This window comes from Trachemys scripta, chromosome 15 (assembly GCF_013100865.1).
Source record: "Trachemys scripta elegans isolate TJP31775 chromosome 15, CAS_Tse_1.0, whole genome shotgun sequence".
Taxonomy (NCBI): Eukaryota; Metazoa; Chordata; order Testudines; family Emydidae; genus Trachemys; species Trachemys scripta.
The window spans coordinates 19,197,448-19,212,451 of NC_048312.1; the positions used below are offsets into that span (position 1 = coordinate 19,197,448).

General features: G+C 52.3%; 1 gene segment (V, D, J or C); it reads right to left on the minus strand.

Annotated features, from left to right (window-relative positions):
- Nucleotides 1–2,376: 2,376 nt before the first annotated feature.
- LOC117888228 lies at nucleotides 2,377–14,621 on the minus strand. The segment is given in 4 exon segments: nucleotides 2,377–2,525; nucleotides 3,405–3,631; nucleotides 14,213–14,300; nucleotides 14,451–14,621. Coding segments are annotated over 4 exon segments (510 nt in total).
- Between the last annotated feature and the right edge of the window lie 383 nt (nucleotides 14,622–15,004).

Consider the following 15,004-nt stretch of genomic DNA (forward strand, 5'->3'; position numbering starts at 1 on the left):
GATAAGGGCTCACCCCAAAGGCTCTTAAGCAAAGTAAATCATGAGATACGAGGGAAGGTCCTCTCATGTACTGGTAACTGCTTAAAAGATAGGAAAGAAAGAGTAGGAATAAATTATCAGTTTTCAGAGTGGAGAGAGACAAATAGCGATGTCCCCAAGGATCTGTACTGGGACCAGTGGTGTTCAACATATTCATAATTGGTCTGAAAAAGGGGTTATCAGTGAGGTGTCAAAGTTTGCAGATGATACGAAACTACTCAAACTAATTTAGTCCAAAGCTGATTACGAACAGTTACAAAGGGCTCTCAGAAAACTGGGTGACTGGGCAACAAAATGGCAGATGACATTTAATACTGAGAAATGCTAAGTAATGCCCTTTGGAAAACATAATCCAACCGATACAGACAAAATGATGGGGGGTCACCATTAGCTGTTATGACTCAAGAGAGAGATCTTGGAGTCACTGTGGATAGTTCTCTGAAAACATCTGCTCAATGTGCAGCTGCAGTCAAAAAGGCTAACGGTGTTCGGAATCATAAGGAAAGGGATAGACTGAAAATATCACAATGACACTATATAAATCCATGGTAGGCCCACACCTTGAATATTGTGTGCAGTTCTGGTCGCCCCATCTCAAAAAGACATATTAGAATTGGAAAAGGTATTTATTTAGCGTGTGCATAGTCGTCTAGCCAAGCAATGCATCTTCAGTGGCGTGATGCAGTTCTTTTAGGCCACTGCTGAACTTAGTCAGCGGCATTTATCGACAACGTGCGTCATCGTCTGTGTCGCGCCACAGCTTCACAAAGGGCTGTGACGAAGGCCCCAGCAATGCTGGTTGGCTGCACAGAGACCTTGTCCGGTCCAGTCTCTGTCAATGGGGAAGGTCAAACCAGGCGGGCAGCTTATGGGGTCGGTGATGAGGGACTGTTTGGAGCATGAGTACCCCATGACAAACCTGCCAATTTGCTAAGAAGATTGTTGCGCGTCTTAACTTTAGCTGCTGTCTTCTTCAGGTGGGCATGGTAACTCAGTGTGTGGTCTAAGGTCACACCTGGATAGATCAGTTCTACTTCATGCTTCACCTTCTGACCATTCAGATAAACATTCAGTTCTTGGGTTGCACTGGCGTGAGGAAGATGGAACAAACTGGAGATTGTTTTTATGGTGCTTGGCGGGAGGCACCAAGTCTTACAGTAGTCAGCTAATTTTATCATGTCCTGGTTTAAGGTGGCATGGAGCTCATGAAACGTCCGGGTACCGCAACAGATGTCATCTGTGTAAACAAACTTTTGTGACTCCGTTGTTGGCAGGACATTGATGTAAAGGTTGAACAAGGTTGGCAAAAGCACAGAGCCCTGGGGTAACCCATTGCTCTCTCACCTCCAAGCACTCGTCATCTCCCTCATATGGACTCTGAACTGCCTAACGCAGAGGAACAGTGCAAGGAGGCCTGTGAGCCAGTGTAGCAGGACCCGTGATACCTTCACAAGCAGGCCAGTATGCCATGCCGTATCGTATGCCACTGTTAGGTCGATGAAAACAGCACCTGTTTTCAAATTTCTCTCAAGCCATTTTCAACAGATGTGGTCAGCGTGAGTACTTGGTTGCATGTGCTACGGCCTTGGTGAAAGCCAGCTAGGTCAGGGCTCAAAATTCTCTTCACGTTGGATAATATGCGCTGTAGGACCAAGTACTCCAGTGACTTGAAGCACACCGACAGTAACCATCTGGGACGATAGCTTGATGCTTGTCTTGGGTCCTTTCCAGGCTTTAGGAGGCCAATGACTTTTGCAGTGCACCATGTCTTCGGTAGCCTCCCTTCACTGATGAACCTGGTGAAGAATTTCACAAGCCAAAGCTGTGCATGGGGGCCAAGGTTTTTCAGGAATTATCGAGATACGGTGTCATAGCCCACAGCTGTTCCACACTTGATGCTACCCAGTGTCTGTTCCAGTTCTGTTACGGTGAATGGTTCTGGGCAGCTTCTGATCTGGTGTACACATTTATACATACGCCATTCATTCCTCACTTGTCTTCGCACCTGTTTCTCCAAAGGTGCTCTGGCCACTTTCAGTAGGTTCCGGCTACCTGGTTGGGTGTCACTGAGGGTCGGCAGAGTGCAGGTGGCTGCTGTGCTGCTCCAAGGCATCGGCGCTGACTCCAACACTTGTGGCTGGAGCGGGAAAAGTTCATCCTCTCGGTTGTCTCCTCCCATCTGACTCGGGGAGCAGTGTCCAATGATTCGATCAGATGGTCAGTGACATCTGGGTGACCAGATGCCTCCTACTGCTTGAGCAAGGCAGCGCTCTCCTCGTCGAGACAGGGGATGTAGACCGGGCAGCAACTGCGTGGGATGGCTCTGCAGGCTGCTCTTTAGATAGCACCACAGAAGCGACAGTAGGTCTCATTTACCGGGAGATGCCGGGCTGGTGTTGTCACCACACCCTTCTCCAGCGCTTCCCGGTGTTTTACCCAGTCGGCCTCTCGGAAGTTCCACTGCTTCTGTTTGGAACTCTTGACACCTGGGAGTTGTAGCCCGATATGGATCAGGTATAAAGAGGAGCAACGAAAATGGTTCGAGGTATGGATCAGCCTCCATCTGAGCAGAGATTAAAAAGACTGGGAGTGTTCATCTTGGAAAAGAGATGGGGGATATGATCTAGGTCCATAAAATCATGACTGGTGTGGAGAAAGTCAGTAAGGAAGTGTTATTTACCCTGTCCCATAACAATAGAACCAGGGGTCACCCAATGAAATTAATAGGCAGCAGGTTTAAAAGAAACCTAAGCGAGTACTTCTTCACACAATGCACAGTCAGCCTGTGAATTCGTTTCCAGGGGATGGTGTGAAGGCCAAAAGAATAACCGGGTTTGGAAAAAGAACTAGGTAAATTCATGGACAATAGGTCCATTAGTGGCTATTAGTCAAGAGGGTGATGGATGCAACCCCATGCGCTGGATGTCCCTAAACCTCTGACTACTAGATGGTAGAACTGGACGAGAGGGGATGGATCACTCAGTAATCGCTTTGTTCTGTTCATTCCGTCTGAAGCTTCTGGCACCGGCCACTGTTGGAAGACAGTGTTGGAAGGCTACTTGGGTAGATGAACCATTGGTCTGATCCAGGATAGCCGTTCTTCTGTTCTTAGAGGTGTCTACCTGAACCCCAGCAGAGAGAGTGTGATGAGAGAACAGGGAAGACTAGGGAAGCTCTGGGCAACAGCTGAGAGTGGGGAAATGACCTTCACTGTGAAGAATAACTGTTGTGTGATGCCTTACAGACAGAAACCAAACACTGCAGCTTGTGCGTTTTTGTTCCCCCCACCACAGAAGCTGGATGGGGGGAGGGGAGGGAGGAGTTTGTCTCAGTTCCCCATCTGACTGAGCCACTGTAACAGGCACTGCTGTGCCACACAGCACAGTAATAATTAGCCTCATCCTCCACCAGGGTCCCGGAGATGGTCAGAAAGCCGATGTTACTGGATGTGTCTTTGGAACCGGAGAAGTGAGCAGGGACCCCAGAGCCCTGGCCCTTGTCGGACTCTGAATAGTAATACAGCAGGTATTGTGGAGAATTCCCAGGTTTCTGCTGGTACCAGAACACACCATAGCCACTGATTCTGGTCCCACTGCTCATGGTGCAGGAGAGTTTCATGGTGTTGCCTGGGGACACTGATACTGATGGCGGCTGTGAGCGGGAACCCAGAAAAAAATATGGTAGAAATTTATCAACCCCTCCCTGTCCATTCCCAGCTACTAGTGACACAGTTTGTGAATTGGCTTCAGCAGTAACATCAATGTGTATTTAATCTGCTGCCCCATTCACACCCTGCTGCCAATGGCAGGGCTCTGGAGTGCCAGCTCCTGGCTGATTATGCTCCTGTTAAGCGTCAGGCCTGAGCCGCGCAATTTATCTCTAGATCTGAACTCCCCCAAGGATCAGGGTCGCCGGTCAGTGTTGGTTCACTTCCATTGTCCCAGTTCAGGCCCGTATCCACACTGGTTGTTTCAAGACATTGGTGGTCTTCCTGAAGGCTAAGTCAGACCACCAAGCACAACCCATATGATTAAGGTTATGAAGAGAGCTGGGCAAATAACTGAGTTTATGGTTCCGTGGCTGTTGCCGGGAAAAAAATTCAGTTCAGCTCAAATCGAATCTGAAATGTTTTACGTTTTGGAGTGTTGTAAAAGTCCGGCTTGGAACGGTTCCAGAGCGGGGAGCTGAACGTGGGCTGCCCATGGTCTAGGTGAGCGTCCTCCCCACTGGGTAAACGAAGCGTAGGGGGGAGTGTTAGGAACAGTAAGAGCAGCACCAGCCCCACCTCTGGCCAGTTTGTGACTGGCCAAAACCAGCCGGGTCCAATTTGTGCGTCGTTTCGGTTGGACGGAAACTGCAGCTTTTGCTGAATAAATTATTTGTCTGAAACGTTTGGAGCAGCTCTAGTTAGGTGGAATTTACTTTGCCTTTCGATGCCCCGTGCTGCACCCAGTGGGGACTCTCAGCAAACCCTCTTTCGGGGGTGAGATCCCCCCCGAAGCGTTCGATCCCTGCTCTGCACAACTCCAGTATGGCAGGTGCATATTGACGACCCTCTGGACACTTGGTAACGGCATCACTGCCGTGCTCACCCCACTCCCCTGAGGATTCGATTCAGAAGACGAGCAGCTGGTGGGCTACTGAATAACCTGGCCACCTCCTCGCCCTTTCCTCAGGACCCCTGGGGTTCTCAGTAGCAATGCCGGCTTGGCCGGGACAGCAGCCACCCATGCTAGAGCTGGCTGCTGGGCAGGGCCGGCTCCAGGCACCAGCCTAGCAAGCAGGTTCCTGGGGCGGCCAATGAAGAGGGGGGCGGCACGTCCGGCCATTCGGCGACAGGGCCATCACTCCCTGTCAGAGAGAAAGACCTGCCGCTGAATTGCCACCGTAGAATGAAGCGGCGGTAGAGCTGCCGCCGCTTGCGATCACGGCTTTTTTTTTTTTTTTTTTCCTGCTTGGGGCGGCAAAAACGCTAGAAACGGCCCTGCTGCTGGGGAACTTTCCAATGCTCAGAAAGGGCCTCTCAACTCACTGGAGCGCAGAGCCTGGAACCTGTGCCAGGGGAGGGAGGACTCAGCCCTTTCCCACCGCAGGGGTTACTATGGAGACAAACTGTGAGCCCAGGTTGCCAAGAAGGGTTTGTGGGTAGACAAAATAAGAAGCCTCCATTCCCAGCTCAGAAATGGCCCCTCACGCTGTCACAGAAAGAATGAGAATAAATGATCCCCTGTGTCAACGGGCAGTTTGTGTCTCACTTCCCCATCTGGCTGTGTCACTGTGAGTAGTGAATAGTGTTACTACTGTCTTTGAAATCATGATGACAGTGATAATCAGCCTCGTCCTGTGCCTGGACTCCAGTGATGGTTAATGTGGCTGTTTTACCGGAGCTGGCCCCAGAGAATCGCTCAGGGATTCCGGAGGGTCTCTCACTATCCTTGTATATAACGAGTACGGGGGCATGGCCAGGTTTCTGCTGATACCAGCTCACATACTGTTTGTCAACTTTTTCTCCTGTGCAGGTGATTTGAGCATTTTGTCCTAGAGATACAGACACTGAGGGCGGTTGAGTCAGCACGTACTGGGCAAGAGAACCTGCAACAGGAGGAGAAAACATGGGGATAAAATCATGATGATTAAAGCTCTGGGCCAGCAGCCTGGGGAACCAATGGGAGAAATGGCTCTAAAATGAAATACCCCCTTTGATTGAAAGACTGAGATAAGCCTCCCACTACCCCCAGACTCGTCGCACCTGAGCAGTAAGTGAGCAACGCGAGGAGCAGAGGGGCCCAGGCCATGGTGGGAATCCAGATGAGCTCGGCTTCCTGAGGCAAACAGGTCTGTGGCTGGGACCCTCCGATTCTCTCTTAAACCCCCAGCGCTGGAGAACGGCCCCTTCATGCAAATCTGCTCCCTGCTCACTGGTTGCTGCTGGCACTGCCCTCTCCTCAGAGAAAAGCTACTGACAGACCCAAGAATTGTTTTGTTTTCCATTTGCAAGGAAAAATGAAGCTTATCTTAGAGGTGAGGGGCTCTCAAAGTGCTGTGTCTGCTCTCAGCCTGTTACAGTTCAGAGCACTCCCCCTGGAGCGAGGAGTCTCCAATGTCGTCTGCTTGGCATTGCAAAGCTAGCTGAGTTTCTTGTCATGACCCTGACCCACAAACTATGGCTTGTTTAGAGCTGTCCTTGCTGGGACAGCTGCTGGGACTTGCAGGTTGTGCAGGTGTCCCTGAGAGGTGTGGCTGGTGTGGACTGATGGCTTCTGGGATTAGCAACTGTTGCCTGGGGGGTGGTGTAGGCATGGGGTTTGGGAGTGGACAATATGGCTGCCGCTGGGTGGTGGACGTGCGGCAAGGTTGTTATGGTGATATTGGAAGGTGCTGCTGAGGGACGTACTGCTGGAAAGGGATGGGGGAGGGGCTGCAACCCTTCTGCACTGCACATTGCTCATGGGAACTGCACTGAAAGATGTTGAGGAACCAGCTAAGGATACTGTGCGCAATGGGGACCATGGTGAGTGAGGCTGCTGGCTCCTGACGGCTTTTAGTGGCTTCCCTGCAGAAGGACGTGGTCTGGGCAGTGGGACGGGAATGTGGCAGCAGAAGAGGGAGAGAATTTCTGCTTCTCTCCCCTTAGCTTCCCCCTCCCGGGTTAGAGCATCCACTGGGTTTTGGTGATCTTGTCATGATCCTCCAGCCGTTCCAAACGAGACTGCCAGTCTGAGCCCCCTGCTCCGGGGCGCTGGGAGCAGAGAGGGGAGTGGGGTGGCTGGGGTGTGAGAATCTAAAGCACAGTGTCCTCCAGGTCACATTAGAAAGGGGAAAGTTGTTGGAGTATGAAAAGCCCCAAGCCCAGAGATGTCTCTATCCCAGCAGTTTGTAGCCTGACACCTGTGCACTGCTGCACTAGTCCAGACACCCAGCTCCAGTACTGGATAGGTGAAGCGCGCCCCCTGGTGGTCAGTGTTGCTGTTACTATGATCAGTCCTTCCAGCGTTTCACAAGCGCTCAGTCCCTACATGCTGAGCTCATGGGAACGCTGGCCCCTACCGACTGTCTCACAGCTGCAGGGAACACCGGTGTACAGTTGTTTCCAACATTCACATTGTTCCTTGTCAGGGTGTTTGTTCTTCTCTGGACTCATCATGTCACCAGCCTGCTCACGTCTGTGGAAGGGATTTCCCCAGCACTTAGGCGGTTGCACCTGCCTTGACGAGAATTGACACAGCCCAATGGACGGAAGCCACCCCCTCCCGGTAGATGTTTCTATTGGTGTCTCTTTTCTAACACCAGTGTCAGCCCTTTGTGAGCCAGGGGAGACGTTTGGGCCTTGCTGGCCAGCTCCCCAGTGGAGGGTCAATCAGTGACGTGGAGTCTGGGTATATTCTGAGTCTAGCTCAGTTTATTTCCACATATCCCGGTTCTGGAATGGAGAAGCCAGGCAAGCCCTTCTCCCAGGAATCTCAGCCCAACACCAGGGCCAGGGGACCAGGAAACAACTCTGCCCTAAGAATTGACTCTGATCAGAGCCCTGGGCAGACAGCAAACTCTCCTGCAGCTCCCACAGCTCCCTCTCGCCTTGTATAACCAACACACCACAAACATTTCTTCCAAGCCTAAAAAGTTGCTCACACAGAGGCCTTGGCTACACTTGCGAGATACAGCGCTGTAAAGGCTCCCCCAGCGCTGTAACTCCCTCCCCGTCCACACTGGCAAGGCATTTGCAGCGCTGTACTCCACGTCCCCGAGAGGAATAGCGTGTATGGCGCTGCCGCTGCAGTGCTGCGGTGCCAGTGTGGCCACCCAATGCGCTGTAACTGGCCTCCAGAAGTATTCGGCAGTATCCCACAATGCCAGTTCTAGCCACTGTGGTCATCAGTTCAAATTCTACTGCCCTGGCCTCAGGTAACCAACCATGTGACCCAACCAGAGGTGAAAGTAAGCAGGTAGGGGCCGGTATGGAGGACCGGTAAGAAAAGGAGACTGGCTGAGGGAGGGAGAAGCCTGCCCCCTGCATAAGAACAGTTTACTCTCAGCTGTTCCCTGCGTGGTTCAGCCCCCAGGGTTAGGAGCCCTTTCTGGCATCCTTGTTAATTTCACTCACAGTTGCTGGGGGGAGGGTGTGTTTGACCATAGCAGGGGCAGTTCTTTTCTGCCCCCGGGATGAGGGGATCTCTCCAATACTAATATACACAACAAATACAAGCATTTGGCTGCACAGCTTAAATCCAGAGCTAATAAGAGCAGGTGGAAGGGGAAAACTCCCTGTCACATTGGTTCTCGTCTCCTCCCTCCTCCTCCAGCCGGGCTGCAGACAGTAAGGTTCTGCATTCCTCCCCACCCCCCACTCAGCAGGGGCTCTCCTCTAGGGTCTAGCTTGCAGTGAGCAGGGAGAATGGCCGAGATGCCTGCTGCTGCTGCCTGCAATAAGGAGTGGCAGGTGGGGGCTGCAGCTCCAAGGGGAACCACTACCCACAGCAAAGCCGCCCCAGTCCCCGGCTCAGTCCTGGCACGTGGAAGGTGTGAATGGGCCAGCCCAGCGTGGACAAGAAAGGGACCATGGGAAGGACCGGATGGAGCAAAGCATCCTTATAGCAACTCCCACATTGGGCCATACAGCTCTCCTGCTGCTCTCCCTGCGGTTGTGCCATGCCTCGAGATGAATACGCTGTACGTCTGCCCTTTCCAAGCCACAATTTCACATATGGCATGGGATTCCACTGAGTATAAGAAGGTCCCACACACGAAATGAATAGCAAGTCCGCTATTAGAGAAAGTTTTGTCAATTTCAGCCTCTGCACTCTGCAGGCAGGACAAAACAAAAAGAGATCTGAGATTGCACCCGATGTCCTAAGGACATTTCAGGTGTTTAAATCAATATATAAAGAGGGTGGAATGAAAACTACTATTTCTTTCAAAGGAGGCACAATAATTTCCCTGAATATCCAGTTTTCCCCTCCAATCCCTTTGTGGTTTTGTCTATGGGGGCTATTTGCTTTCCCTGTGAATCTTTAGTTGCTTTAGCAAAAGTGCTTTGCCCAAAATAAACCCTGATCACATGACACATCTTCCCATCATGTTCTCCATGTCTTTTGTGTTTTTTTTTTTTAAACAATAACATTTCAAAGAGGATCTGCAAGCAGTTTGGACATCACAACCATGATCCTCTGCTGGGGAGGGAATGGGATAGATTTGAACTTGGAAATGGTTCCTGATTTTGTTTGTATTTTTTGTGTATAGGAGATCCCCGCAGCAGAGGGTTTTCAGGCACTGAGAACTCACACACAGACGAAGTGACTTGGCAAAGCCTTTGAGCCTCCCCCAAGCCCATCTTGGATGGAAACCCTCTGGCTAAAGCTGATCCCAGGGCAGATTGAAGTGATGGTGACTGGGTGGCTCTGAAGTACTTGTGCCGTCCATGTTGCTCTGCTCAGCGGGGGGCACCGGCCTGTGGACTGTATCTCCGGGCTCAACCAACATTTCTTTACTGTATCCCAGCCAAACGCTGCCCTAGACTGGACAATGGACACATTCGCTCTTCCAGACCCTTATGAATGAAGTGCTGCCCCTTGCAGTAAATGGCACCTTCACTGGGAGCCCTTACTGCACATCTGAGCACTTGAGACATGGAGGTTGTTAAGTAAGTGAGCCCCGCTGGGTAGTCTATGGGGCCACTGGCTGGGAACTGAACCCTGGAAAATATTGTAGAGACCTGTCAACTCCCCCCTGCCAATCCCTGGTTGCTATTGACACGGTTTGTACATTGGTCTCAGCAGCAACTTTAAAGTGTATGTAACCCGCCCCCCCTGTTCTCACCTGTGCACCACGTCCCCAGCAGGAGGATGTCCATGTTATTAAATAGCACAGACAATTAACTGGCTGTAATGAAACTCATTACACTGAGATATAAGCCCTCCCCCCGCAGACAGACAGACACACACACACACACTTTGGGCAAAGGGACAGAGTGGGGCCTTACTTTGTGACTCAGGATCTGTAGGACCAACAAGGGCAGTGTATGCCAGCATTGAAGATTCCCCACTGAAATCACGTTGCCCTCAGCCCCCGAGGCTAGGGACTGCAGGTGGCAGTGAATTCCTCCAATCCCAGCAGCCACAGGTGAGCAGAGGCAGAGAGGCACTTCCTTGGGGAGTCAAGGCCAAAAGCAATTGGGCTTTTAAGCTGATTTTTCAAATGCACATGAGATGGCTGAGATTTTCAAAGCACTGCCAGGGAGTCAGCCAGCCAGTCATAATAAGGTGCACTGCTGTGAAAATCTAACCTGCAGCAACATGCGTAGGGAATCTGGTTACATTTACTCATTCAAAATCTAGTTACAACCTACAACACAATCACTTATATACTCTGCCCAGTGAGATCTTTGAATTATTGTTTGCATGCTGCATCCAGTTCTACTTGTCTGTGCTGCATTTCAGAGTTAAGATGCCATTGAAATGATTGGGACAGTTCACACCTCCTTAGCAAGGTCTTTGCAGGCTGTCTCTTACAGACTCAGGGCTTGGCTACACTTGCGAGTTACAGCGCAATAAAGGAGCCCCGGGCGCACTAGCTCACTACCCTTTCATACTGGCCAGGCATGTAGAGTCCTCTGATTCCGCGGCTACAGCGCTGCTGGTACTCCACCTTGGCGAGTGGAATAACGTTTGCTGCGCCCCACTGGAGCGCTGCAGCGCCAGTGTGGATGAGGTGTTGCATTACTGCATTCTGATCAGCCTGCGGAAACGTCCCATAATCCCCTTAAGTCAAATGACCACTCTTGTCATTCTTCTGAATCACTGTAGGAATGCGGATATGATGCTTGAAAGCTCCGTTTCTGACAGCCAGGAATGCTGTGTGTGTGAGAGAGGCGGGGGGGGGGGAGGAGGGGAGGGGGAGGTCTGCTGCTGTCTGAACTTACAAGACAGCATGCTGACATGATCTCAGCCCCAGACAAACCCACTCTCTCTCCCCTCACATACACACAACACACTCCCTGTCACATTCCACACACCCCATTTGAAAAGCACCATGCAGTCACTTGCATGCTGGGATAGGTGCCCATAATGCACCATTGCCAATGCCACTGCAAATGCCGCAAATATGGCCACACCAGTGTGCAAGCAGTTGCCAGTGTGGACAGACTGCAGCGCTTTCCCTACTCTGCTCTCCAAAGGTGGGTTTAACTCACAGCGTTCTACATCTACAAGTGTAGCCATGCCCTCAGGCAGGCAACACTGCATCCAGTCTGTAATCTTGGTAGCTGGTCCCACTGCTTATAGTGCAGAAGGGTTGCACAAGTGTTTCCTGGGGACTTTGAGGCTGTGTCTACACTGCAGAGTTTTGTCATCAAAAGTTATGCCACTTTAAGTAAAGCGCTTTAATTAAACTGCTGTTGCATGTCCACACTATGCATCTTATGTCTGCAGCATGCACCCACCACACTAGCAGCTCTTGCAGTGACATAGAGAGCAGTGCATGGTGGGTAGCTATCCCACTCTACAACTGGCCGCAGGATGCTTTGGGAAGGGTTTGCAATGCCTGATGGGGCAGGTACAGTGTCACATGATGCAGGTTTCTCAATCCCATTGTTCCATGGGCATCCAACTAGATTGCCAGCCGCTTTTCAACTGAAATGTGTGTGCGGGAAGGAGTGTGTGTGTGTGTGTGTGTGTGTGTGTGTGTGTGAGAGAGAGAGAGAGAGAGAGAGAGTGTGTGTATATTGGGGGCGAGTGAATGTGTCGGCATGCTGTCTCATAAGTTGAGACAGCTGCTGCCCCAGAAACACCCTGGGGCCCTTCCCCTTTGCACCAGGCACACCAGGTGTGGGGCGGGCAGGCAGGCTCAACCAGGCAGGATCCAAGTGTGAAGGGGCTCAGTGTCGGGGGATCCAGGTGTGGGATGAGAGGATTCTGTGTGGGACAATCTGAGTGCAGGCAGCTCAGTGAGGGATCTAGGTGTGGCAGGATCTGGATGCACAGAGGCTCGTTGGGGGGCAGGTTCCAAGTGCAGAGGCAATGGGATTTTGCAAGGGCTTCCAGGTGAAGGTGGCTGGGGCTCAGCAGTGTGGGTGTGGGGCGCTCAGCATGGGGGCCTGGGTGCTGGGGGGGTGGAGCTTAGTAAGATGGGTGTCTTGGTGCAGCTCGTTTGGGGTCAGTGGCATGGCAGTCTGGACGTGGGGGCTCAGGGTGGTGCAGGGCAGTGGGGCTCTTCAGGGTGGGGGTTTGAGTGCAGGGAGCTCAGTGAGGGGTGGTCAGTGCAGGGGTGGGGGTCCGGAGGCATGGAGTCTGGGTGAAGGGGGCTCCAGATGCAGGGTTTGAGGTTCAGTGGGGTGGGTTTGGGTATGGAGGGCTAGGGGGGTTCTGGGTGTACAGGGTGAGGCTTGACGGGGGTGTCTACGTATGGGCAGTCCGAATGCACGGGGGTTGGGCAGATGTGGGAGCAGCTCCCCTTATAGTGACCCCTCCCCCTGCAGATGAGGANCTGTGTGGGACAATCTGAGTGCAGGCAGCTCAGTGGGGGGGGGGTCTAGGTGCGGGGGGATCTGGATGCACAGGCTCGTTGTGCGGGTTCAAGGTGCAGGGGCTATGGGACTCTGCAGGGATTTCCAAGTGAAGATGGCTGGGGATCAGTGGAGAGGTCTGGGTGTGGGGGTCTCAGCAGGGGAGTCTGGGTGCAGCTAGATGGGGGTCAGTGGTATGGCGGTCTGGATGTGGGGGCTCGGGATGCGGGGGTGGGGCTCATCGGGGTTTGAGTGGGGGTGGTCTGGGTGCAGGAGTGGAGGAGAGGAGTTTAGGTATGGAGTTCTAGGTGAGTTAAGGGGGCATGGGGTGAAGCTTGGTGGGTGTTTCTGGGTATGGAAGGCCCAGATGCAAGGAGATTGGGCGGATGGGGGAACAGCTCCCCGTACAGTGACTCCTCCCCCCGCAGTTTAGGAGCGATGGGGGCAGGAAGCAGGGGAGGATGCTGAGCTTGCTGCAACTGGGGAACATTTCTGGGAGTGGGTCTGACACAGCCCCAGCCACGCCTTGCAGGGGAAGAGGAAGTCCTGTCATCTCCTGCCTCCAGCCCAGCCAAGACTAGCAGCTGATCCTGGTTCAGGGTAGGAGCCACTGGCTGGGTTGTTGCAAGCCCTGTGGTAATTTACTTCTCCGTCGGCTGCTCCAGGTACCTGAAATGATGTACCTGTGCTGCTGGGGAGTGGTACATGACTGTGCTTGCAGCTTCCCTTTGCTTCCCTGTTAGAAAGTCATTTTTCTGAAGGGAAGCAAAGAAATCTGCGGGAGACGTGAATTGTGTGCACGCACTATGGCGCAGAATTCCCCCAGGAGTTACATCATTTTGCACCCTTCTGCAGCTTGTGGAAGATCAGCTCCCCCTAGTCGTCAATGTCACACATGCCATGATACTGTTCCTCTGCATGGCTGTAGAGAAGCATCACTAAACAGTCATTGCAGCACACAGACTGTTCCTTCGCAGGCTGCTCTTCTTAACTGTGTCAATCAGGTTGATCATGCCATCAACTTGGAGATCGCTGTCCAGCCTTGGCCTGTTACCAAAGTGAGGGGAGTCCTCATTCAGTGGGGACAACAGAAGAGGCAGCAGAGTTCAGAGCTGTAACAGACCCAGGGGTGAATTTAATTCTTGTTTCACCCTGTAAGAAGAATGAGGAGGAGACCCCATTGCTCCCTGCATCAGCCTTTTGATTTGCAAGCCTCTGGGGAAAACTTGGCGCCACTGAAGACTTCAATGGGGCCAGGATTCTGCCCCGTGTAGAGAGGTGAGATTGCTCCCAGGGGTCACTAAGGAAACAAACTGTGAGCCCAGTGGGCAGATGAAATAAGAAGCCTTCATTCCCAGCTCAGAAATGGCCCTTCACACTGTTGCAGAAAGAATGAGAATAAATGATCCCCCGTGTCAATGGGCAGTTTGTGTCTCACTTCCCCATCTGGCTGTGTCACTGTGAGAAGTCTTATTGTCATCGTCCCACAGCTGACAGTAATAATCAGCCTCGTCCTGTGCCTGGACTCCAGTGATGGTTAACGTGGCCGTGTTACCGGAGCTGGCCCCAGAGAATCGATCGGGGATTCCGGAGGGTCTCTCACTATCCTTGTATATAACGAGTACGGGGGCACGGCCAGGTTTCTGCTGGTACCACTGCACATAGTATTTGTCAAACTTTTCTCCTGTGCAGGTGAGTTGAGCACTTTGCCCTGGAGACACAGACACTGCAGGCGGCTGGGTCAGCACGTACTGGGCAAGAGAACCTGCAACAGGAGGAGAAAACATGGGGATAAAATGATGATGATTAAAGCTCTGGGCCGGCAGCCTGGGGAAGCAATGGGAGAAATGGCTCTAAAATCAAAGTCCCCTTTGATAGTAAGAGTGAGATAAACCCCCCACCCCCATCTCTGCACCTGAGCAGTAAGTGAGCAGCGTGAGGAGCAGAGGGGCCCAGGCCATGGTGGGAATCCAGATGCGCTCGGCTTCCTGAGGCAAACGGGTCTGTGGCTGGGACCCTCCGATTCTCTCTTAAACCCCCAGCGCTGGAGAACGGCCCCTTCATGCAAATCTGCTCCCTGCTCACTGGCTGCTACTGGCACCTCCCTCCCCTCAGAGACAGCTACTGACAGACCCAAGAATTGTTTTGTTTTCCATTTGCAAGGAAAAATTAAGCTCATCTTGGGGGTGAGGGACTCCCAAAGTGCTGTGTCTGCTCAGACTGTTACCGTTCAGAGCACTCCCTCTAGAGCGAGGAGACTCAAACACTCGGCATTGCAAACCTAGCTGAGTTTCTTTTGCCAGGACCCTGACCCACAATGTTTATGGCTGCAAGAAACCCTGGCTGGTTTGGGGCTGTGTCCGATGGGACAGCTGCTGGCTGTTTAGGTGTCACTGGGAGATGTGGCTGCTGCAGACTGATGGCTTGTGGAGTGAGTGGCTGCTGCCTGGGCTCTGGAGTTGTGCTTGA